The sequence below is a fragment of the Pipistrellus kuhlii genome, unplaced genomic scaffold, assembly GCF_014108245.1.
Source record: "Pipistrellus kuhlii isolate mPipKuh1 unplaced genomic scaffold, mPipKuh1.p scaffold_m20_p_74, whole genome shotgun sequence".
NCBI lineage: Eukaryota > Metazoa > Chordata > Mammalia > Chiroptera > Vespertilionidae > Pipistrellus > Pipistrellus kuhlii.
In genome coordinates, this window is record NW_023425578.1 from 1,104,644 (window position 1) to 1,127,413 (window position 22,770).

The following is a 22,770-nucleotide window of genomic DNA, read 5'->3' on the forward strand; positions in this document are numbered from 1 at the left end:
TTTAAAATATATATTTTTATTGACTGAAGAGAGGAGGGAGAGAAAGTGGGGATCGATCCTGCAACCCGGGCCTGTGCCCTGACCGGGAATCGAACCATGACCTCCTGGTTCCTAGGTGGATGCTCAGCCCCTGAGCCACGCCTGCAGGTCCCTTTGGCTTTGGGGCCTGAGACTAAAGGCTCTGAGGGACCAGGGCCTCTAGGGACTTGCCTCCTGCTGCGGTTACCCGGATGCAGTGAGGGGCACAGGGTGGGGGGCGAGCTCCTCGCTGGGGGCGGATTGCGCTCAGGGCCGGATCTACATATCAGCATGCGCGCCGCAGGCTACGGGTCCGCCCCGTCGCCGTCAGCGGGCGGAGAATTCCCATGGCTCGTATTGACCGTGTCTGTGCTCCGACCGGCCTGGAGGCCAGGGAACTGTTTGCGAAGCCCGCAGAGTGTTCAGTCCTAAGTGCTGGGGGGAGAGGGAAGGCCCCTGGGCTGGGAGCGCCCCACCTGGCGGGGGACACGGGGACAGCACCTCCCCTCCCCCCCCCCCCCCCCCACCCCACGCACCACTTCCCCGAGGAGTGCGGGCAGGGGCCCCGCAGGTCACCCGCGGCCCTGCCTCCGGGGAGCCCCTCTCCTGCCTGGAGGGGCGCTGAGACCCAAGGGGTGGCCAGGGCTGTGTGGAGGCTGATGGGTCTGCCCTGCGCTCGCTCTCTCTCTCTCTCTCTCTCTCTCTCTCTCTCTCTCTCTCTCTCTCTGTCTGCACTGGGGACGGTCAGGGAAGGGGCTGGTGCGCATGGCCTGGGTGTGTTACGGTTTCGAGTTGGTTACATGTTGGGGGGGGGAGTTCGGTCACCTCTTTAGCAGCCCAGCGCCCGCCGGTCCCCTTGTAGGATTGTTGTTGTTGTTGTTGTTGTTGAGAGACACATGGAGGTGAGAGACATATGACGGGTTCCCCCTCGAGTGCAGAGTTAAACATGCAACCCAGGTCAGTGACCTTGACTGGACTCAAACCCTGGACCCTTCAGTCTGTGGCCATCGCTCTAGCCCCTGAGCCACATGGCTAGGGCTCCCCTTGTAAGTTTAGCTGCCCGGGGCCTTCACCCAGAGGCTGTGGCCCTGGGGTCCCCGGCGCCCCCAAAACCTCATGCCGAAGGCCCAGCCCCAGCTCCGGGGTCCTTCTTTGGAAGCGGGGCCTCCGCGGGTGCACCCGTTCCGATGGAGCCGCACTGGCCCTCGCCCCCCGACTTCCAGCCTCCAAGGGGGGGTGTCTATGGGCCACGCCCCGGGGCGTGGGCCTCGGTGGGGCGCCCAGGGAAGCGATGCCCGTGGGGGGCCAGGGTGTGGGCAGCTCAGGGCAAGGAGAGGCCGCGGGAAGCTGGGGCCGCCACTGGGGGGCGCTGGCGGCCTCCTTCCCACGGGCTTGGGGCCTGGTCCCAGGTGACAGGTGCACCTCACCTCCCGGCAGGAGGCCCCAGGTGGCAGCAATGAGGGCCCGAGGCAGGTGGGGAGACAGCAGAGCGCCGGCCTCATCGGCGGGGAGGGGCGCCCTGTTGGAGGAGCCGCGGCGGGCCCAGTCTCTCCCCTCCTCCCCTCCTCCCCTCTGGGCACAGGCTGCGGGCAGGACGTCCTCCCCCACATCCCTGACTGTCCTGGGGACACACCGCGGCCCCCGCCCGCCCCCCGGAGACGTGGCCAGGAGAATTATCCCCCCAGTTTAAGAAAAGGGGCGGGGCTTGCGCTCTGGGTCCAGTGTGGGAGCAATCCGGGCATCCTGCCTGGAGGTGGCGGCAGCAAACCCGCTGTCTTCAGTCAGGGACGCTCAGGTGGGAGCGCCCTTTGGCTGGAGTGTCTGAATGTTACAGAGGCTCCCACATCCAGATTTTATTTTATTTTTTGGGGGGTGAAATGGGCCAGGTGCTCGACATTGGCTCGTCCTTTCTGCAATTCACAGCGACAGCCAGGAAAGGACCCCCGCGCAGTTACTCCCCCTCGCCGCCCCCTCCTGGCTGCAGGTGCAGCGCGCAGGCCCGGGCCTGTCCCGGTCACAGGTGGGCACACAGTAGGTGGTCAGGCAGCGCCCCTGGGGAGACGCGGAGCCGTTCGCACCTGGAGGGCGTTGGGCGCAGCTGCCTGTTCTGTGGCCCCGCCCCGGCCGCACTGCCAGAGGACACTGAGGTCCGGCGTCTGCGCCCGGATCAGCACCCGGCCAGGGGCACACAGGAAGCCGCCCCTGAGAGGGCGCCAGAGCCCAAGGCAGGACAGCGCCACGTCCCTGCCGGCCAGACAGAGGCCGGGGCCGCCCGCCATGGCTCTCCGAGCCCCGTCCCTCAGCCGGCGCGGAGCGGAGCCCCGGGACTGATCCGAGAGACCCTGGGGCGGGAGGATGCGGCCTGTCACCCGCCTCGCGGTGCCGGGCGCGGGGGTAATTGCATTGCGCTCCGGGACCCTGCGGCCGGGAGGTCGGGCTGAGGAAGCCACAGTGTGGCCACCCTGGGGACCGCCTGCCCCACGCCAGCCCCGCAGGGTCAGCCACAAACCCGCGGGGGCCGACTCGCCCGCCAGCCAGAGGGTTTACAAATAAACACATGTGAGCCCTGCGGCCTGCCCGGCACAGTGTCTGCTCCGGGGGGGGCGGGGGGGGGGAACGAAAGCACGTGGGTGAGCCCGGAGGAGGAGGGGGACCGCGACACCCAAAGGGGCCACAGTGAACCCCCAGGCGGAGGAGTGAGGCAGCTGGGGGGGCCTAAGGGGCAAGCCCAGAGCTCAGCTACAGGCAGAGAGCGAGGGAGATGGGGGGCGGGAGGGAGATGGGGGGCGGGAGGGAGATGGGGGGCGGAGGGAGATGGGGGGCGGGAGGGAGATGGGGGGCGGAGGGAGATGGGGGGCGGGAGGGAGATGGGGGGCGGGAGGGAGATGGGGGGCGGGAGGGAGATGGGGGGCGGGAGGGAAACTCACATAGAGACACTGAGGAGAGGCGGGAGGAACTAGAGAGGGAATTGGAGAGAGCCAGCGACAGAGGAGGCGGAGGGAGACAGCCCTGGTGTGAGGTGTGGCCGGACCTGCTGCGTTCCCCTCCCCCTCCCCCCCGTTTGCCCGCCAAGTCCCTCTCCCCTCGGTGGGCACAGCCTGGCCCCTGAGGGACGCCCAGGCGTCCGGGGCCACCCCCGCCTCGCAGGCTCTCGTGCGCACAGACCCCCTCAGGAGCTGTGGTCGCCCCGCCCGCTCTCCGAGGCCGCGGGCTGTGCATTCTTCCCGTGTGCCAGGGGCAGCGGGCACAGGCTCCCTGCCCGACCGCCCTGCACAACGAGTCCCAGCCCTCCTCCCCCTGCCCAGGCCACAGGGCAGCCGTGTCCACGGCCCCGGCCGGGGACCCGCGTCCCTGTCCGACATCGCTGTCCGCCTCCTCCTTTCGGGGAATTTGGGATCGAGGTCAGCATGGATCCTCGCGACCACTGTCCACGCTCAGACCAGCTCCTTCCGGGCAGCCGGCCTGCAGTGCAGCCGGGGGCCTCCTCCGGGACCCCCACCTGGGAGCCCGCAGAGACCCCGGGAGACCGGTGCATGCTGGGAGCTGCCCGCGGCCGCAGGGACCGGCCCCTGGAGCGGCGTGGGCGGGAGGGCGCCTCTGAACACGGTGCAGCTGCTGCAGGGAAACCTCGGTTCTCAGGGTCTGAGTGAGGTCTGGGCCCGCGCCCCGGCGGGCAGGGGAGGACGCCCTGTCCGTCTGTGTGTCTGTGTGTCCTGGGCACCGGCTACGAAGGTGCCGTGGCTGCCACGCGCCCTGGGGTGCCTCTGCCTGGCTCTGCCGACCCGCCGGCCCCGCTGGCCCTGCCTTTGGGAGATCATGGCCCCTGACCTTGCCTCCCAAGGCCAGCGGGCCCCCCTCCTAGCAAGACGTGCCCCCCGGGTCCCACCACCCGCGTCCCCAGTGACCCCTTCTGCTCGACCCCAGGTCAGCGTTCCGCCATCGTCCAACACGGAGCGGCGGGCCCGCGCGGATTTCACACCCGATCCCCTGATTAGAGGGCGGGGGCGGGGGGGAGGCGCTCGTCCCTGGAGGCTCCCAGACGCTCAGAGATCCAGGATGCTTTTCTCTCCCCCGTTTCAACCATCCCGCCACGCCTGCGCCTCACCACGGACGGGACGCTGGACAGGGGGACCCGGGCGTCCGGAGGGACCAGGCCTCTGGACAGTGAGGCCTGGGTCTGGTCCTGTCGGTCCTTCCTCCCGCTGGCGGGGCACCCCGGCCGCCCGCCCGTCCCCCCATTAAAGGCGAAAAGGTGAGTGAGAACCGCTGTTCGCGCGCGCACACGCGTGTGGGCTACGCGTCCTCCCGGAGGGTCCCGTCCACGTGGCCCCCTGCGTCCCGCTCCGCAGCGTCCAGGGCCCTGCAGACCCAGGCCGCGCCTTCCTCGCCGCCGGTCCCCGGGGCGCCCGCGGGACCCCTGTCCTCGGGGGAGGCGACGGAGGAGAAGGTGGTGAAGGTCACCCTCCTCCGCTTGGACGTGGGGGACGCGGGCGGCCCGCTCTCCCCGTCGTCGCCCCCGTGGGTGCCGCCCGCGGGCCCAGACCCGCACAGCCCCGGGCCGTTGGCGCTGTCCAGGGTGCTGAGCAGGAGCCGGCTCTCCTCGGCGTCCAGGCCCCTGTCCGCGGTGCTGACCAGCGGCGCGTCCGGGGCGAAGGGGAGGCGGCTCTCCAGCAGCCCCGCGCCCGGGCCCAGCCCCACCCAGTCGTGCGCGTGGCTCAGTCCCTCCTGCTCCTCCAGCGGCAGCTGCTTGCGCCGCCGGAACTTGAGGGCGAAGGCGGCGCAGTTGGCCAGGAAAACCAGGATGGCCAGGCAGAAGGCGGCCAGCAGCGCGTACATGCCGATCTCCAGGTCGCCCAGCCCCTTGGAGGCCTGCGCCGGGTCGCTCGCGTCCGTGTTCGTGTCGCCGTGGCTCCCGGGGGACTCGGCCTGGGCCGGGGAGCCGGGGAGGTGGGTGGGTGCGGTCTGCAGGCTGCCCAGGCCCTCTGAGAAGCCCTCCCAGCCCTGGTCCCTCCGCAAGGCCGACCGCTCCGTGGTCGCGGGCCCTCTCCCTCCTGCGGGGCCCACGGAGGCAGACCCGCTGCCGGGCGCCTGGCCCCCTGGCCCGTCCGGCTCCTGCGGGGGCCCGCGGGGCCGCCGGTCCGCCGGTCCGTGGTTGTCCAGGGGCGCGCCGGCCCCCGCGTGTCCGCCGCGGCTGGCGTTGGGGCGGGCGGCGTCCGTCTGGCCGAAGTTCACCCGGACAGCGGCGGTGCCCACGGCCAGCACGCCCCTCCGTGTGGCCCGCTGGCAGGACTCGCTGACAGACAGCTCCACCCGGACCAGCGCGCCCTGGCCCTCGGACTCCGCCACGACGACGGGCCACTGGGCGCCGGGGTCTTGGCGGATGGAGACCACGCGCGGGTCCGCGGAGGTGGCCGTCAGCGCGAAGTCTCCTGCCGCGTAGATGTCCAGCGGCGTGACCGCCCCGTCGCTGAACTGCAGCCAGCAGCTGAGGGCCGCCTCCTGGGGGAAAGCACCCGTTAGCCCGGCCCAGGCTCCGCGGGCACCGCGTCTCACAGACACACACACACACACACACACCCGACACACCACACCTATACATACACACACACACCTCACACAACACACCCCCCCACACACACCACACACACACACACACACTCACACACACACACCCCACACACACTCACACACACACACCCCCACACACACACACATTCACACACACACACACACACACCCCCCACACACCACACCTATACATACACACACACACCCCACACAACACACACACACCCCACACCACACACACACACTCACACACACACACACACCCACACACCCCACACACCACACACACACACACACACACGCACACGCGCACACACACACACACACACACGGTGCACAAACAACCTGACAGCAAAGGGGAGGCGTGTGAGCCGTGCGGAAGCAGATGTAAGAGCAGGAAGGAAAGTCCACTCTCACACGAGGTCACTGAACTGGCAGCGACAGCCCAGGGCCCCGGGGACACCCCACACCATGAGGCCACTACCTGCGTGCACAGGGAGGGTCACCCAAACTCCATGTTCTCCCAGGAGGCAATGGGTCTCACCTCTGAGGAGAGAGGCCTCTCACGTGTGCAAACCCCTGTTAACTGTGTGACCCCACCTGCACTCTGACCCCACCTGCACTCTGATCCCACCTGGGTGTGACCTCACCCGCACTCTGACCCCACCTGCACTCTGACCCCACCTGCACTCTGACCAGACCTGGGTGTGACCTCACCTGGGTGTGACGTCCCCTGGGGGTGACCTCACCTGGGGGATGACCCACCTGGGTGTGACCTCACCTGGGGGATGACCTCACCTGGGCATGACCTCACCTGGGGGTGACGTCCCCTGGGGTGGCCTGCCCGTGGACCCCCTCGGCGTCCTGCCCCGGTACCTGGCGGGGCCGCTGCAGCAGCTCCTGGGCGGTGGCCGTGGCGAGGATGGCTCTGTTGCTGCCGGGGCTGAGCTGCAGGGAGAGCGCCAGGCCGGCCACCACCTGCACCCCCAGGTCCGTGACGGCCACCTTCTCGTCCAGCACGCTGATGGTCTTCTCCGCCAGGATGGCGTCCGACAGGGGCGACAGGACCTGGGAGGGGACGCCGTAGCGGAGGAGCCTCTGGCGCCGCAGCTGCCCAGCGGCCGGAGGACGGGGCGGGGCCAGAGCGGGACGCGGGGATCTGCGCTTTCTGGGTCTGCTCCCCCAAACCGCACCCGCCTGGGACACCCCCGTCTCTGTGAATACCAGCGAGATGGGAGGACTGGACGGGGGACATGCCCCCGCACCAGGAGAGGACCTGCCGCATGAAGGAGGCGGAGGCCCAGCCGGCGGGGCCCAGGGGGTGAGCACCCCACGCACCAGGAGGCCAGGCTTCCATTCCCCACGCACAGGCCTGCTGCAGGCTCAGTCCCCGGTAGGGGGCGTGCAGGAGGCTCGATGTTTCTCCCTCATTGTTCTCTCTCTCTGTCTCTGTGTCTCTCTCTCTCTCTCTCTCTCTCTCTCTCGCTCTCTCTCTCTCTCCGATACAAACCTAATATTTAAAACACAGGGAAGGGAGAAGCACCCTCACCCGGGGGCCGTCTCACCTGCAGGGTGGTCATGCCGAGCTCCTGGCCCACCAGCACCCGCCCGCCCTGCAGCCGGGCGATGCGGGGCTCCTCCACCTGCATGAACTCCCGCACCAGCTCCGTGACGTCCACCTGCCAGTCGGAGCCCAGCAGGTGGGCCAGGGGGCCCCCAGGCTCAGCCGGTTCGGCCACAAACTGAGTCAGGATGCGCACCATGGCGTGCTGGTACTGCAGGGCACAGCCCCGGCCCCGCCTCTCCTCCTCTTCCTCCTCCTCGCTGTCCCGAGCTGGCCTGGCAAAGGGTCCGCTCAGTTTAGTGGGTCCGGACTCCGTGGGCCAGTGGTCAGGGCTGCTTGAAAGGCGGGGCTGTGCGTGAGGGCGGGGCTTGTGTGGGTGGGGCGGTGCTGTGTGTGGGCGGGGCTTGCAGGAGGCAGGGCTGTGCGTGGGGGCGGGGCCGTGCATGGAGGCGGGGCTGTGGAGGGCGGAGCTGCATGGAGGGCGGGGCTGTGCATGGGGCGGGGCTTGTGTGGGCGGGGCTGGAGGGCAGAGGAGCTTGTGTGGAAGGTGGAGGGACTCAGTGGCGCCCAAAGTCGCCCCCTTCCCGCTGTCCCCCTCCGCCTGCTCCCATCAGCCCCTAGCACTGACTTGGGGTCCTGACGGGGCCCACCTGCTGTTGGGGGCGACGGGCACCCTCCAGCCCTTGATCTGGTTGAGCTCAGGGTCCGAGACCTCGATGTGCAGCGGCAGGCGGGGCGCCCACACGGTGAGGTGCAGGGGCGCGCTCAGGTGCTGGTAGGCGAAGGTCACCACGGCGTCCACCTGGCCCTTCATCTCCCTCCCGTTCACGAAGACCTGGTCGCAGCGGTCGGACACCTGGGGGTGGTGGTGCGGAAGGCCGTGAGTCCCCGTCCCACGGCCACGGCCATGGCCCACGGCCATGAGGGGAGGCGCTGCTGTGGTCTGTCCTGGGGCCTGTCCGCAGGGCGCCGCCGCCGGGGCGGGGCCGGGCCCCAGCACATCCTGGCGGACAGACAGCGAAGTGGTCCCCGCGGGAGCCGCGCGCAGAACACCAGTCCAGGCCCCACCCTCCTCCTCCAGCCCCTGGCCACCCGCTCATTCCCGGGTTCAAGGTTCCAACCCAGGGATGAGATGGAGAAATACAAGGTCTGGTGGAGCCCCTGAGGCCAGCTTCTCCCCTCTTGTTCCAATATGACCAGCTGTAGTCAGGCCAGCGTGGCTCAGTGGTGAGCATCGTCCTAGGAACCAGGAAGTCGGGGTTTCGTTCCGGGCCAGGGCCCAGGCCTGGGCTGCGGGCTCCGTCCCCGGTGTGGGGCGTGCAGGAGGCAGCCGGTCCGTGATTCTCTCTCCTCAGGGATGTTTCTCTCTCTCTCCTTTCCTCTCGGAAACAAACATGAACATCTCTTAAAGGAATACGCCCAGTGTGGGAGCCAAGGGTTTCCTCGCTCCCATGTCACCATGCCGACGGTGGGAAGGGGCCGTCCCAGCTCCCCGCCCGTCCCAGGCCCGAGCCAGAACCGCGGCCGACGTTTCTGACTCCGACGTGCACGGCCGGCACTATGAGAATTTAACGCCATCTCCTTTCTTCTGTGTGAATGCCGCATGAGTATAAATCTTCGTTAAACATCGCCAACACTTGTGGGGAAATTTATGTTCTCGTGTTCTGCTCTTTTTTTTTTTTTTTTTTCCAGCGAGAGCTAAGGATATTGAAATGCGTCCCGCCCTCCCCCCACGTCACCGCAGCCTCCGGGAATATTTATGTGCGTCCATCTCGGCGTCGCCTCTTCGGAATCAGTTTTTAACAGGGCCAAACGAGTAACGGCACAAACGTGGCGGCGAGGAACGCCGACTGCGAGGCACCTGGTGCCGCGCCCACAGCCCCGCTCGGCACCTGCTCAGACGCCGCGCCCGCCGAATCCTCGCCGGGAGTCTGGGGGGAGGCGCAGTGACCCCATCTTCCAGACGACAAGCTGAGGCACAAGGCCCCTCCCTGTCAGGGACGTGTCCCACCGGCTAAGGAACGAGACGACTTTGCCTCCCCCGTGGCGCCTGCGAACGTTTGTGTGTGCGCGAGAGGGTGTTTCCAGCTCTCTCTCCCTCTCAGCTCCTCTCTGAGGTCAATAAAATAGCCTCCTAGTGAATAAAGAGGTAATATGCAAATCAACCATCATGCCCTCTCACAAGATGGCCTCCCCCATGTGGTCAAAGATGGCTGCCACAAGATGGCCGGCAGGGGTGGGTAGTTTTGGGCCATGAGGCCAGCAAGGGAGGGTAATTAGTGTGTGTGGGGGGGAACCAGGCCTGCAGGGGAGGGTTAGGGGTAGGGTTGGGGATAGGGTTAGGGTAGGGTTAGGGTAGGGTTAGGGGTAGGGTTAGTATAGGGTTAGGGTAGGGTTAGGGGTAGGGTTAGGGTTAGGGTTAGGGGCAGGGTTAGGGGCAGGGTTTGGGCAGGTTAGTGTTAGGGTTTGGGCAGGTTAGGGTTAGGGTTAGGGTAGGGTTAGGGGTAGGATTAGGGTTAGGGTTAGGGTTAGGGTTAAGGTTAGGGTTAGGGGTAGGATTAGGGTAGGGTTAGGGTAGGGTTAGGGGTAGGGTTAGGGTTAGGGTTAGGGTTAGGGTTAAGGTTAGGGTTAGGGGTAGGATTAGGGTTAGGGTTAGGGTAGGGTTAGGGGCAGGGTTAGGGTAGGGTTAGGGTAGGGTTAGGGTAGGGTTAAGGGTAGGGTTAGGGTAGGGTTAAGGGTAGGGTTAGGGTGGGGTTAAGGGTCAGGGTCACAGTCACGGCTCCGAGCGGACAGGGAGGCGGCACCTGCCTTGATGACGCCTTCGTCGGACGAGCGGCACTCCACAGCGCGCGGCAGGGGGGCGACGGTGCCGTCCTGCTCCACCGAGACCACCGTCACCGGCAGGGCCACCGCCCTCCCCGTGAGGCCCCCCGTGTTCAGGATCTCCGCCTCCTGGAAGACCAAGAACAGGACCGGCCGTGAACCCTGACCCCCGCCGTGAACCCTGACCCCGGTTCCTGGTTCGATGCTCCGTCACTGAGCCCTGCCAGCCAGCGCTCTCCCCTTCCACAGGAATGGATGGCCTTACCTCGGTCACAGCCCGCGGAGAGCGGGTGACAGTGGAGAGAGGGCCGGTCACAAATGCACACGAGGTCACACCCCACCCCCCGTGGCCACCGGTTCCACTCAGGCCACACTTCCTATGCGGCTGACGATGCCCGAGGGTCCCCGGGACCCTGCAGAACATGCCATCAGACACCTCGTGGGACGCTAGGGTTCAACAGCGCCCCCTGGTGTTCAGGGAGGACAGGTGACCCCTGGCCCCTCACTGGGGGCCACTTTCTCTCATCTCAGCCGGTATGACCAGGTCCTGGATTGGAGTGCTCTCTCTCTCTCTCTCTCTCTCTCTCTCTCTCTCTCTCTCTCTCTCCCTCTCCTCTCTCTCTTTTATTTTTAAGTTCTTTATTGATTAAGGTATCACATATCTGTGGAGTCCTCTTTCGGCGGCTGATCATTTTCACAGACTTTCCTCTCCTCAGGAGACAGCGGGCTGACCCCGAGTGGCTGAACGGTGTGAGAGAATCACTGACCGCCGCCTCCTGCACGCCCCCTGCTGGGGGTGGAGCCGGCCTCCGGGCCTGTGCCCTGGCCGGGATCGAACCTGGTTTCTAACTGGATGCTCAGCCCCTGCGCCCCGCCGGCCGCTCCTCCCTCGTGTCGGGAGCGGCAGGCCCGTGCTCCGTGCCCGTGCCCAGTGACACACACCGCGTGTGCGTGCCCTCGGCGTGTGCCGGGACCGGCCAGGACCGCGCTGACACGGCGCTGACAGCAGCGGCGCCCCCGCCCGCCCGCCCCGCGGCGGGAGTGTGCGAGCGCGTGGGCGTGTGGGGGCGTCTGCACCTCCTGGGTGTTTCCTCTTTGGGTGAAATTTTTAAAATATATATATTTTATTGATTTTTTTTTTACAGAGAGGAAGGGAGAGGGATAGAGAGCCAGAAACACCGATAAGAGGGAATCGTCGACCAGCTGCCTCCTGCACCCCCACCCTTTCCCCTCACTGGGGATGTGCCCGCCACCAAGGTCCATGCCCCTGACCGGAATCGAACCTGGGACCCTTCCGTCCGCAGGCCGACGCTCTATCCGCTGAGCCACACCGGTCTCGGGGGTGTTTGCTCTTTGAACCCGGGGTGTGGAGGGGGGTGTCCTGCCTGTCTCTTCCCCTACATGGCTGCCCCCCTGTCCTGTCACGCAGCACAGGCATGTCCAATTGTCAAAGGAGACAGAACCGCCCCCCGGAGGGGAGCAGCCGGGGGCCGCCGGCTTCCCAGGCACGGAGATGAGAAATTAACTCAGCTGGACCGGAACCGACATCAAAGGGCTGCTCCTCCTGCATGGAGCGGTGTGTGGGCCCAGGAGGGGGTGTCCTCCTGGTTCACACTCCCCCATCACCCCCCCCCCCGCCCCGCAGAGGGCCTGCTGGGTGCGGAGCCCTCTCCTGACCTGAGGCCTCGGCCGGGAGCCCGGTCTGATTATCTATGCCGGCAGCCGGCCCGCGCCTCGGACCCGGGCCCCGGAGGCTCGCCCTGGAATACAGGATGAGTTTTTTCTCTCCTCCGCCAGACAACTTCTTAATTATGTTGTCCTCGGGCTAATGCGAGGGCGGATTCGCATGCCCGGAGTTCACGCTAATGAGGAGGGGGGAGGGATGCGTGAAGATTGCTCTGGGAGGCGGGGCGTCCCCCCTGGCGTTCGGCCGGACACGGTCGCCCTGCGGTGACCCCGGCCCAGCCCGCCTGGTCAGGGACGTGCTCCGTGTCTGTCCTCCGCCTCCTGGGGGTGGGGGGACGGGTGCCACCCGCAGGGGGCAGGTCGGCGTGGTGGCTGCTCCCAGGCGGCAGCCTGTCTGTCTCAGCCGGCGGTCAGGGCCGCGTCTCCGGGGTCCCAGCGGGCTGGCCCCTGAGGCTGGCCCCTGCCCTCGCTGAGTCGGGCGGAGAGGGGTCGCGGGAGCGCGGCGGGAAGGGAAGCCCTGCCAGGCCCTGCCGAGGGGCCGCGCTCAGGGACACGGACCCCCTGCCGCCGGTGAAGCTGGAGGGGCGAGTGTCCAGCAGAGCAGCGGGTGACCAGGACGTGCGGGGGCCACCCCGGTGAGATCGCCCCCAGCAGCTCGGTCTCTCCCCGGAGCACCCAGGCGCCCCGCCCGCCTGGCCTCTCCGCGGGGCTCCTCCCGCCACGGGCTTCGCTCTCAGCGCCCCGAACCGTAACCGGCGCCGTGGGTGCCCTGGGGCCGCGCACAGGACCACGGGCGCCATCATTCACGTGTCCTTCCGGGTCCCCATGGCGCACCCCAGTGCCCCGTCCCGTCAGCACCATGGACAGTGCGCTGCCATTTCCTCCTCCACCTCCTCTGCTGTCACCTCGTCAGCCCCGTGTCCCGGGGCCACGGGACCCCCCTTGCTCCTGCTCCGAGTTCTGTTCCCCGGAGCCCACTGCCCGCCCGGGCACCGACAAGGGCTGAAAGAGGTTTTTCATCCCACACAGACCCTACAAGGACAGCGCTTAGGGTGGGCGAGCAGAATAGTTTTTATTCACAGCGGCAGTGGGTGTGGGGGAAGCCCATTGCGGGGCCCGGTGTGAGCAGGCAGAAACGCCGTGGAATATTCTGGAAAGATGGTCTCTGTGTCGCCCGGGAGGGCTCTGGGGCGGGAGGGCCTGCCACGGTTCAGGCCCATTACGCAGGCTCAGTCGTTAGTGGGACGGGGAACCTCGTTAGACGCACATTAAGTGTGTGGTTAAGCCGTAGTGGAGACACTTGATGTTAATGACATGCTCGGTCCAATTAAGACTCAAACTGATGGCCACTCTCACTTTCCCTGAGAGCGGAACTGGGTACTGAGTTCCTCCCCCCCCCCCTCCGCCTAAGAACAGTCCTGGCCACGCTACGCCCTCTCAGCTGCTTCGTTAGGTGTAATGTGCGTTTTACAGAGTCACTGTCTTATTCACACCTCGGAGAGTTTGAATGAATTTAGATGGTTGTGCTGACAGCCCCACGGCCCAGGATAGGGACACCCCATCTGCCCCTCGCAGCCCCGCCGCCCGCCCGCCCGCCCCCTGGCTTGTGGCTCTGGACCCCTCCCCCCTCCCGGACGAGGCGGGTTCGCTGTGACCAGATGCTGTGAGCGGCTTCTGCACGGCTGTCCCTGAGGAAAGCTGGCCGGCCGTGTCCCATCTCTAAGAATTTAAACAGACAGCCCTGGCCTGTGTGGGTGGAGCATCGGCCTGCAGACTGAAGGGTCCCGGGTTGGATTCCCGGTCAAGGGCACAGGCCCGGGTTGTGGGCTCCATCCCCAGTGGGGGGGGGGGGGCATGCAGGAGGCAGCCGGTCAGTGATTCTCATCATTGATGTTTCTCTCTCTCTCTCCCTCTCCCTGCCTTTTATATTTTATAAAAATATAAAAATATTTTTTAAAGAGAGAGAGAGAGAGAGAGAGAGAGAGAGAGAGAGAGAGAGGGAGAGAGAGATGGCGGACGGCCCGTGTCCCCGCGGAGACCGCGCAGGCTGCCGGCGAGGGTGTCGCGGCCGAGACCTCGCTGCTGGGCGCGGGGAGGGCCGTCGCCGCGCGCCCTCGCCGTAGCCCGAGGCTGGCCCGCGACTGGAGGAACGTTTACTCGCGAGCCTGTTCTGTCTGCGCGCAGCCGCTCTCAAAGGATGAGCACGCCCTGGGCGATGTGGGTTTTCTCAGTCTCTTTTCTCCGCCCGGAGAGTCTTTTAACGCGCTCTGAGCAGCCCCTTCCCGTCCCCTCAGGTCGCCGTCAGCCAATCCGAGCCGCCGGCAGGGGGTCCCTGAGCCGCTCCCTGGGGGTGTCTGTGTGTCTGAGCTCAGAGGGTGGGGGGTATTTTAAAGGGCGACAGTAGCCCTGGCAGGTGTGGCTCAGTGGATAGAACATCGGCATCGGCTTGCGGACTGAAGGGTCTCAGGTTGGATTCCCGATCAAGGGCACAGGCCCAGGCTGCGGGCTCCATCCCCAGTGGCAGCCGATCCGTGATCTCTCTCATCATGGATGTTTCTCTCTCTCTCTCTCTCTCTCTCTCTCTCTCTCTCTCTCTCTCTTTCTCTCTCTCTCTCTCCCTCTCCCTTCCTCTCGGAAATCAATCAATCAATCAATCAATCAATATAAAAAGTCAGGAAACAAAACTCAGGCCATCATGGGAGCATTTGGGCATCCATCAGGCTGCCAGGCAGAAGCAGTCAGGGACCATCAGGCAGGTGTTGGGAGCCAGCAGTCCTGGATTGTGAGAGGGGTCCCAGGCTGGAGAGGGTGTAGGCTGTGCTGAGGGACACACTCCCCACCCCCACCCCCACCCTGAGCACGAACCTCATGCCCCAGACCTCCAGCGGCCATCTAAAGCAGGGCTGTGCCCTCCCCCGGCTCCGGGGCAGGATCTGGAACACCCGTCCCGGTCCGCGCTGAAGGATGACGGGCCTGGCAGGCCCCCCCCCCCTCCGCGTGGGGGAGGGTCCGTTCGCGGAGCCGATGGATGTTCCCGGCGAGGATGCGAGCCAGGCCTGGCTCTGCCGAGCGGGATGCCGCGGCCCCGAGGGTGCGGGCGGCGCGGATTGGCCTCCAGACGCCGCTAATTGCCTCCCCCATTAGCGGCGGTAATGGCCGGGCGCCCCGTAAGGAAACCCCGCCGGCGCCATAAGGCGGGCGGGCGGCATGTTTAATGGTCTCATTAGGACGCAGCGAGGCAGCCGGCAGAAAGGAAGCGCCCGTGACACCTCCTCAGCCCGGGTTTACGAGGACGCAGTTGGCCAAAGCCGGTGTGGCTCAGTGGGTAGAGCGTCGGCCTGCGGACTGAAGGGTCCCGGGTTCGATTCCGGTCAAGGGCATGGACCTTGGTTGCAGGCACATCCCCAGTAAGGAGTGTGCAGGAGGCAGAGGATCAATGTTCCTCTCTCATCGACGTTTCTAGCTCTCTGTCCCTCTCCCTTCCTCTCTGTAAAAATCAATAATATATATACTTTTAAAACCCATTCTGGCCCTGCCGGCATGGCCCAGTGGTTGAGCATTGACCTGTGAATGGGGAGGTCACGGTTAGATTCCTGATCAGGGCACCATCCCCAGTAGGGGGTGTGCAGGAGGCAGCGGATGGATGTTTCTCTCTCACCGATGTTTCCAGCTCTCTATCCCTCTCCCTTCCTCTCTGTTAAAAAAAAAATCAATAAAGTATATATTTTTTTAATTAAAAAAGAAAATGAAACGAGTCCTCTTCGCAAGAAGCCCTCCTCAAGGCGGCGTGGGGGTGACCTTGGGGAGCGCCCGGCCTGTGCCCTCCCTGCGGGGAGCAGGGCTCACCCCGGAACCGGTCCATCTGGCCGCGGCTCTCGGAGGAAATAAATAACCCGTGTCATGTCGGAGAGACACAGCAGAGCGCGAGGTCAGGATTAGGGCTGCCAGCCGGCACCGGTTACAGCTCCCCGAGGGCCCTCGGGCCCCAGGCCCTCTGTGAATGCCACCCCGAGCCCGGGGCGCACCAGCGGCCTGGCCCTCAGACCGGCTTCTGCTCAGCCCCGGCCGCCCCTGGACAAAGCCGGCTCAGGGCCGCCCCGCGGGGAGCTGCCCCACGTGGGTGCCTCCGGGCCTGGGGTGGACAGGGCGCGGCTGAGTCTGCCTGCGTCTGCCTCCGGGACCTGCTGGCCACCCCCGGAGCGCTGGCTGCCATCCCCTCCGGGCGGGGAGATGACGGAGGAAGAAGTTACCCCTTGGGATCGCCCCGTCGGGGAAAGTCCTGCAGCTGAAAAGAGGTCGGGACACGGCTCCACGGTGGAGCATCGGCCTCTGAGCCAGGAGGTCAGGGTTCGATTCCCAGTCAAGGCCCAGGCCCCGGGCTGCAGGCTCCCTCCCCAGTGGGGGGCGTGCAGGAGGCAGCTGGTCCATGATTCTCTCTCCCCCTAGATATTTCCATTTCTCTCTCCTCCTGGATATTTCCATTTCTCTCTCCCTCTTCCTCTCTGACATCAATTTAAAAAAAAAAAAAAGTATTTAAAAAAAATTGGGATCTCCTGTGTGGGGAACCCGGAAGCAGATAGAGGGCAGCTGCGGAGGGCGGGGCGGGGCTGGGCGGGGCAGGGCTTCCCGGCCGGGGACAGAAGGTTCTGGAGCCGCGGTGTGAAGAGCGGGGACCACCGCCGCCGTCCCTCCTCGCGCGGCTGTCAGCGCAGCGCGAAATAACAGGCTTCGTATGACAGCGTAATGGGAACGTGCATCCCCCGGAGAAGGAAGTGGGCTCGGAACGAACGCCGAAGGAGGAAATTTAAGGGCGTGTGATGGGACGGAGAGGGGGAATCGCGGCCGCGCTCCGATGTGAATTGTGGGTAACAGTCCGCTCTGCAGCTGAGTGCGTCTCCCATCATCCACAGCGGGCGGCCGGGCGCGGGGAGACCGTTACCAACCACCGTTCCAGCGTCGCAGTCCTGAGACCACCTCCCTGGATTCAAACGCACAAGCTCCCCTCCCACCATCAGGGACGGTGCACAGGTGTCTGTGCTGAAATGCCAAATCTCGCCCAGACCGGGGTGCCCAGAGGAGCAGACTGGGGTCCTTCCTCGTTCGAAACAGCCTCACCTCGCGGTGGAGGACCCACCGCGGCCTCCACGGCGGGCGCCACGGTCCCCGTGAGAGGAGGGACGGGAGGCGCCTCTGCCGGGAAAGGACAGAGCGGGAGCCCCGGGCCACGGACTCCCCCTCCCCCCTCCGCCCTTCCCCCTTCCCCCTTTCTCCTCTCCCCCACCAGCGCGGGAGCGCACCTGTCCCTGAGACGAGCTCCCAGCGACCCCTCGCCCCTGAGGGTCACCCCGTCGGCATTGCCAGCGGACACACCAGGGCGGGGAGCCCCACAGGTCACGGGAAACGAGCCGAGATTGGAGGAAGGGCTGGCCGATCGGGCGCCGGGAGAGGTCACTCCAGCTGTCCATCACCCCTCCTGCCGCTCCAGCCCGTGGGGAAGGCAGGGCTGTCCGCACAGACACCGCGGTGTGGGCCCCGGAGGGCGAGCCCTTCCGTGTGGCACAAACACCCCGAGGCAGACAGACCACGGCCGGAGCCTCTCGGAGGAGACACACGCGCACACGGATGACCTGGGAGCCCAAGGAGAAAGGGAGTTCTCACAGGAATAAGACATTTCCCCTGAAATCAATGCGCGGAGCGGCCGGATGGTGATGATCTCTGGACGCATAACCATCTGGCCGCTCTGTGTGTGTGTGTGTGTGTGTGTGTGTGTGTGTGTATCAGAGGCCCGGCGCATGAATGCGTGCGTGGGCGGGGTCCGGCCAGCCTGGCCGGGGGAGGGGACGTGGGTGGTCGGCCGGCCTGCCTGCTGGTCGCACTCCTGGTCAAGGGGACCATTGGCATATGAGCCTTTTATTCTATCGGATCGACACGGAGTGGCCAGGTGATTATGAATTCAGAGATCACAATAGTCTGGCTTCTCTTGAAACAACAGGAGATTCTAGGAATTCAGAGCATGGGTTTCCTGCATGGCAACCCCTGGCTGGTGTCTGCCACACCCTGCCACGCCTTCTGCCATACCAGGCCACGACCCTGCCACACCAGGCCACGCCTCCTGCCACGCCAGGCCACGCCTCCTGCCAGGCCAGGCCACGCCTACTGCCACGCCTACTGCGAGTGTCACAGGCTGCTTGGCCTCTTCGGGTGCATGTGTGTGAGGCCCCTATGCAGTCACGTGGCGTGACGCAGATATCCACTCATTATCGGTCCTTCCCACGCCACAGGAGGCCCAGCCCTCACCCCTGGAGTCTGGTCGCCTCCCTCACAAGGCGGAGAAAGCGTTTCTGGGTTGGCTCCCCGTGGCCCCGCCCCCCGTTTCCCGCGGACGCCTCCGCCCCGCCAGGGTCTCCGTGGAGCGTCCCTGACGCGGAGTCCGGGGCCCGGCCCGGGGACGCGCTCACCGTGGCCAGGGGCACGATGCCCACCAGGTCCTGGCGGCTCACGTAGATCTTGGAGACGCCCAGGTCCGACACCACGTCGCCCGGGTACTCCACCTGCCACGTGACCAGCTGCGTGGCCGGCGGGTCGCCGGGCGCTTCGATCTCCACGTCCACCTGCATGACCTCCTGGGGGGCGCCGGCCCTGGGGAGAGGGGGGGCTCTTAGGGGCGGGCAGGCGGCTGGGGAGGGGGAGGGCTCTTAGGGGCGGGCAGGTGGCGGCTGGGGAGAGGGAGGGCTCTCAGGGGCGGGCAGGTGGCGGCTGGGGAGAGGGGGGGCTCTTAGGGGCGGGCAGGCGGTGGCTGGTCCAGGTTCCCTCTCCTCGGGGATGCTCCTTTCCCCCCCCCTCCCTTCCTCTCTGGAATGAGGATAAAAAAGGGGTTCCTTCCCGACCCCCCTCACTATCACTGCTCCGATGCCGGCCTCCAGCCTGCCTCACAGGGATGGCGCCAGTGACCTCTGAAAGCGGGGGTGTTCCCCTCCGTGAGACAGGCCCAGCATTTCGGGGTAACAGGGAAGGGAGGAACGTGGGGGGAGGGGTGCAGAATCAGGAGACACACAGGCCTTTGTTCTGGGGCAGCGGAAATGGCACAATCTGTTCCCCTGGCTGCCCCTCCCCCCGAGATTCTGTCCCCCTCCCCCCGGATCCTGTCCCCCTCCCCCTGGGATTCTGTCCCCCTCCCCCAGGATCCTGTCCCCCTCCCCCCGGGATTCTGTCCCCCTCCCCCCAGGATCCTGTCCCCCCTCCCCCTGGGATTCTGTCCCCTCCCCCGGGATCATGTCCCCCCTCCCCCCAGGATCCTGTCCCCCTCCCCCCGGGATCCTGTCCCCTCCCCCGGGATCCTGTCCCCCTCCCCCCGGATCATGTCCCCCTCCCCCGGGATCATGTCCCCCTCCCCCAGGATCATGTCCCCCCTCCCCCCAGGATTCTGTCCCCTTCCCCCCAGGATCCTGTCCCTCTCCCCCCCGGGATCCTGTCCCCTCCCCCAGGATCATGTCCCCCCTCCCCCCAGGATTCTGTCCCCCTCCCCCCCCCGGATCCTGTCCCTCCCCCAGGATCATGTCCCCTCTCCCCTGGGATCCTGTCCCCCTCCCCCAGGATCATGTCCCCCCCTCCCCCCAGGATCGTGTCCCCCCTCCCCCCAGGATTCTGTCCCCCTCCCCCCGGGATCATGTCCCCCTCCCCCCCGGGATCCTGTCCCCTCCCCCAGGATCATGTCCCCCCTCCCCTCAGGATTCTGTCCCACTCCCCCAGGATCTCGTCCCCCTCCCCCCGGATCCTGTCCCTTTCTCCACAGGATCATGTCCCCCTCTCCCCCCGGGACCGTGCCTCCTGCTTGGGAGCCGGAGCGGCTGTGGGGATGAAAATAGGAAGGAAACGGAGCTGCTCTCTCAGCCCCACGCCCTGACATTTCCCTAAACCCGTTCCCGTGGACCTGAGAGCGACTTTATTTTAAAACATTTCTCTCTATTGGGAGTTTCTTGGCTTTTCTTCCTCTTTAAAAGGGATTCCATCTGCGCGCCACAGACACGCTGGCTTTCCTGCCAGGGCTGCCGGCGGCCCCTCCTCCTGTCTGCCCACAGGTGACGGGGGCGGGGGGCTCAGAGGCCCCGGCACCCGCGGAGCCCGCCTGGGACGGGCGGGCGGGCAGAGCGGTCCTGCACCCCGGCTCCTGCGTGTCCCCCGTGGGCCCTCCCACCTCCGAGCGGATCGGCTGCAGGTGGAGCGCGTCCCTGTGGGCTGTGCCGGGGAATCCCTCGCTCACAGCGTCCCCTCGGGGCCCCGGGGCAGCTCCGCTGGCGGAGTGTCGTCCCGATACACCCAGGCTGTGGGGTCGACCTCAGTCAGAAGCCATCGGTGGATGCAGACATAGAGGCAACCGATCGATGTTTCTCTACCACCCACCCCCTTTCCCCCCCCCCTCTCTCAAACCAATTGTTAAAAAACATCTCAGGCCCTAGCTGGTGTGGCTCAGTGGAGAGAGCACCAGCCTGCGGAGTGAAAGGTCCCAGGTTTGATTCCAGCCAAGGGCACAGGCCTGGTTGTGAGCTCCATCCACAGTAGGGGGCGTGCGGGAGGCATCTAATCCATGATTCTCTCTCGTCATGGATGTTTCTATCTCCCTCTCCTTTCCTCTCTAAAGTCTGAGGGCAGCCGGAGTGGCTCAGCCGCTGAGTATGGACCCATGAACCAAGAGGCTCCCGGTTCGATTCCCGGCCTGGGCCCACGCCCGGGCTGCTGGCTCGGTCCCTGGCAAGGGGCGCGCAGCCCACCCATCCATGTTTCCCTCTCCCCGTCCTTCTCCCTTCCTCTCTCTAACACCAATGTTTAAAACATGTTTTTAAAAAGTCCCTGCGACATCGGCAGCCCGGGGCCTCTCCTGGGGCCGCCCCCTCCGTCTATTCGGTTTTAAGAGCGAAGACTGAGCGGTGTTTGTCCGCGGAGCCTCCCTCGCGGTCGGACGCGCGGGCGGGCGGCTCCGGGCCTGTGGACAGGGATGCGCCGCGGCGCCCGGGGCCGGAGGGCCGGCGGCCGCCCCCGGGGGGCCCCACGGACAGCGAAGCTGCCGGCGAGGCCTTCGGCGCCTGCCGGGACCCCGCTCGGCGCGGGGCCCACGGGGGCGAGTGTCTGTGAGCGAGCGGTTCCACACTCGCTTGAAGACGCAAACAGGATGACTCATCCATCGATCGTGCTGATAATTGCCCGTCTCCTGGCGGCTTTCTCCTCTCCCTCCTGACGTGACAAATGGGAGGCCCGGGAGGCGGCTCCGGCGCTGAGTTCTTCCGCGATGAAGCGTAATTCCGATGTGTCTGTGGGGAGCCCTCCCGCCGGGGCGGGCTCTGCGTCCGTGGGCGGGGCGGGCGGGGAGCGCCCGCGTGCGCGAGCCCCGGCCTCGGTCCGGTCCGCACACCGGTGCGCGCCTGCCCCCAGGGCTGCGGGTTCGAGGCGGGAGAGCGAAACAGCCGTTCTCCTGACGCCGTCTCAGCCTTCGAACGTCCGCCCGCGGGCCTCGGGGAGAAGTTACGGCGTGGAAGGCCCTCCGGCCCCCTCCGCTCTCTCCGGGGGACGCCGGCTGAAGGCAGCGGGACGCCTGGCGGGGAGAACAGGCTGTGGGTGAACCACCGCCGGAGAGAACCCGGAGCAGGGAACCCGCTACGTGACCTCATGGTCTCCGGGAGCCTCTGGTTTCTCAACCTGAACGCGCGGCTCCGTGGCTGAGCGCCGCCCGGCGCACCAGGAGGTCACAGTTCGATTCCGTGGTCAAGGGTTGTGGGCTCCAACCCCAGTGCGGCCGTGCAGGAGGCGGCCGATGGATGTCCTCTCTCATCATGGATGCTTCTCTCTCTCTCTCAAAGGCAATAAAAACCAGTTAAAAAAAAAAAAAAAAAAGCTTTGAAAACAATCAATCATTGCATCTCCTAGACATGTGGTCAGGCCTCTGCGGATTGTCCCAGGTGCTGCGGTCACAGAGGCCTCGGGGCGCTGTCCGAGGTGCTGGGGTCACCGTGGCTGCAGGGGGCGCTGTCCGAGGTGCTGGGGTCACCGTGGCTGCAGGGGGCGCTGTCCGAGGTGCTGGGGTCACCGTGGCTGCAGGGGGCGCTGTCCGAGGTGCTGAAGACACTGTGTCCCAGCCCCGCAGAGTCTGGGCTGGAGAAAGGGCGTCCCATGTCTCAGGGGGCACTTTAATGAAAGATGCAAGAGCGCCCCAGCCGGTGTGGCTCCGTGGGTAGAGCGTTGGCCCGCAGACCGAAGGGTCCTGGGTTCGAGTCCGGTGCAGGGCACGTACCTCGGTTGCAGGCTCCTTTACATCCCAGACCCTGGTGTAAACCCATCCATGTGTCTCTCTCCCATCAATGTTTTTATCTCTCCCCCTCTCCATTCCTCTCTGAAATCCACTGAGCCGTTTTCAGCACAGCCCTCGCCAACGCCACTCCCAGAGACTGGGAACCGTGGGGGAGTGCAGGAGACGCACGGCCTCGGCCACAGGATGAACTCTGAGACGGACCACCTGTGGGCGCCAAGCGGTGTCATTGCTCACGGAGGGCCTCGGCGCCAGCAGGAGGCACTCCTCACTCCGGCCCCCGGGGCCCGTGCCTTTCGTTCAACCAGCGGCTCTGCTCGCCGAGCCTGGTGACGCTGATAAACGGCAAACAGCGCCGTCCTGGGAGGCGGCCGCTCTGGCTGAGATTTCACGCCCTGGAAACGCAGGGCGGCCCGTCTGGCTGGCATCCGAATGCGGCCGTAGCTCGGCTGCCAATCCCACAGACACAGACACACAAGGGCGGTGACGGCGGAGGCTGTGCGCGCTCCGGAGGAACGGGAACAAGGAAACGGTCCCTGCGGTGTTGTCAGAGCTGCACCCGCCAGCTGGAGGGCGGCCATGACTCCGGGAGGGAGGGAGGGAGGGAGTGAATGATCCACTTGATGATGAGTGAATTGAATGAATGAATGAATGAATGAACAACTGAATGGATAAATGACAAGGCACTTGGATTAACAAGAGGAGAACACAGCCGAAACCAGTCTGGCTCAGTGGTAGAGCGTCGGCCTGTGGACTCTAGGGTCCCAGGTTCGATTCCAGTCAAGGGCATGTACCTTGGTTACGGGCACATCCC

General features: G+C 65.9%; 1 protein-coding gene across 1 annotated transcript in view; it reads right to left on the reverse strand.

Annotated features, from left to right (window-relative positions):
- Positions 1-4,176: 4,176 nt before the first annotated feature.
- TMEM132D (transmembrane protein 132D) overlaps positions 4,177-22,770 on the reverse strand; it is a 50,822-nt gene continuing 32,228 nt past the window's right edge. Inside the window, exons 4-9 of the mRNA XM_045576117.1 lie at positions 18,118-18,298; positions 9,959-10,102; positions 7,801-8,006; positions 7,152-7,425; positions 6,463-6,654; positions 4,177-5,517 (exon numbers count right to left, since the gene is read on the reverse strand). Coding sequence (XP_045432073.1) covers positions 4,312-5,517; positions 6,463-6,654; positions 7,152-7,425; positions 7,801-8,006; positions 9,959-10,102; positions 18,118-18,298 — 2,203 coding nt within the window. The 3' untranslated portion in view covers positions 4,177-4,311. The remainder of the gene's footprint in view (positions 5,518-6,462; positions 6,655-7,151; positions 7,426-7,800; positions 8,007-9,958; positions 10,103-18,117; positions 18,299-22,770) is intronic.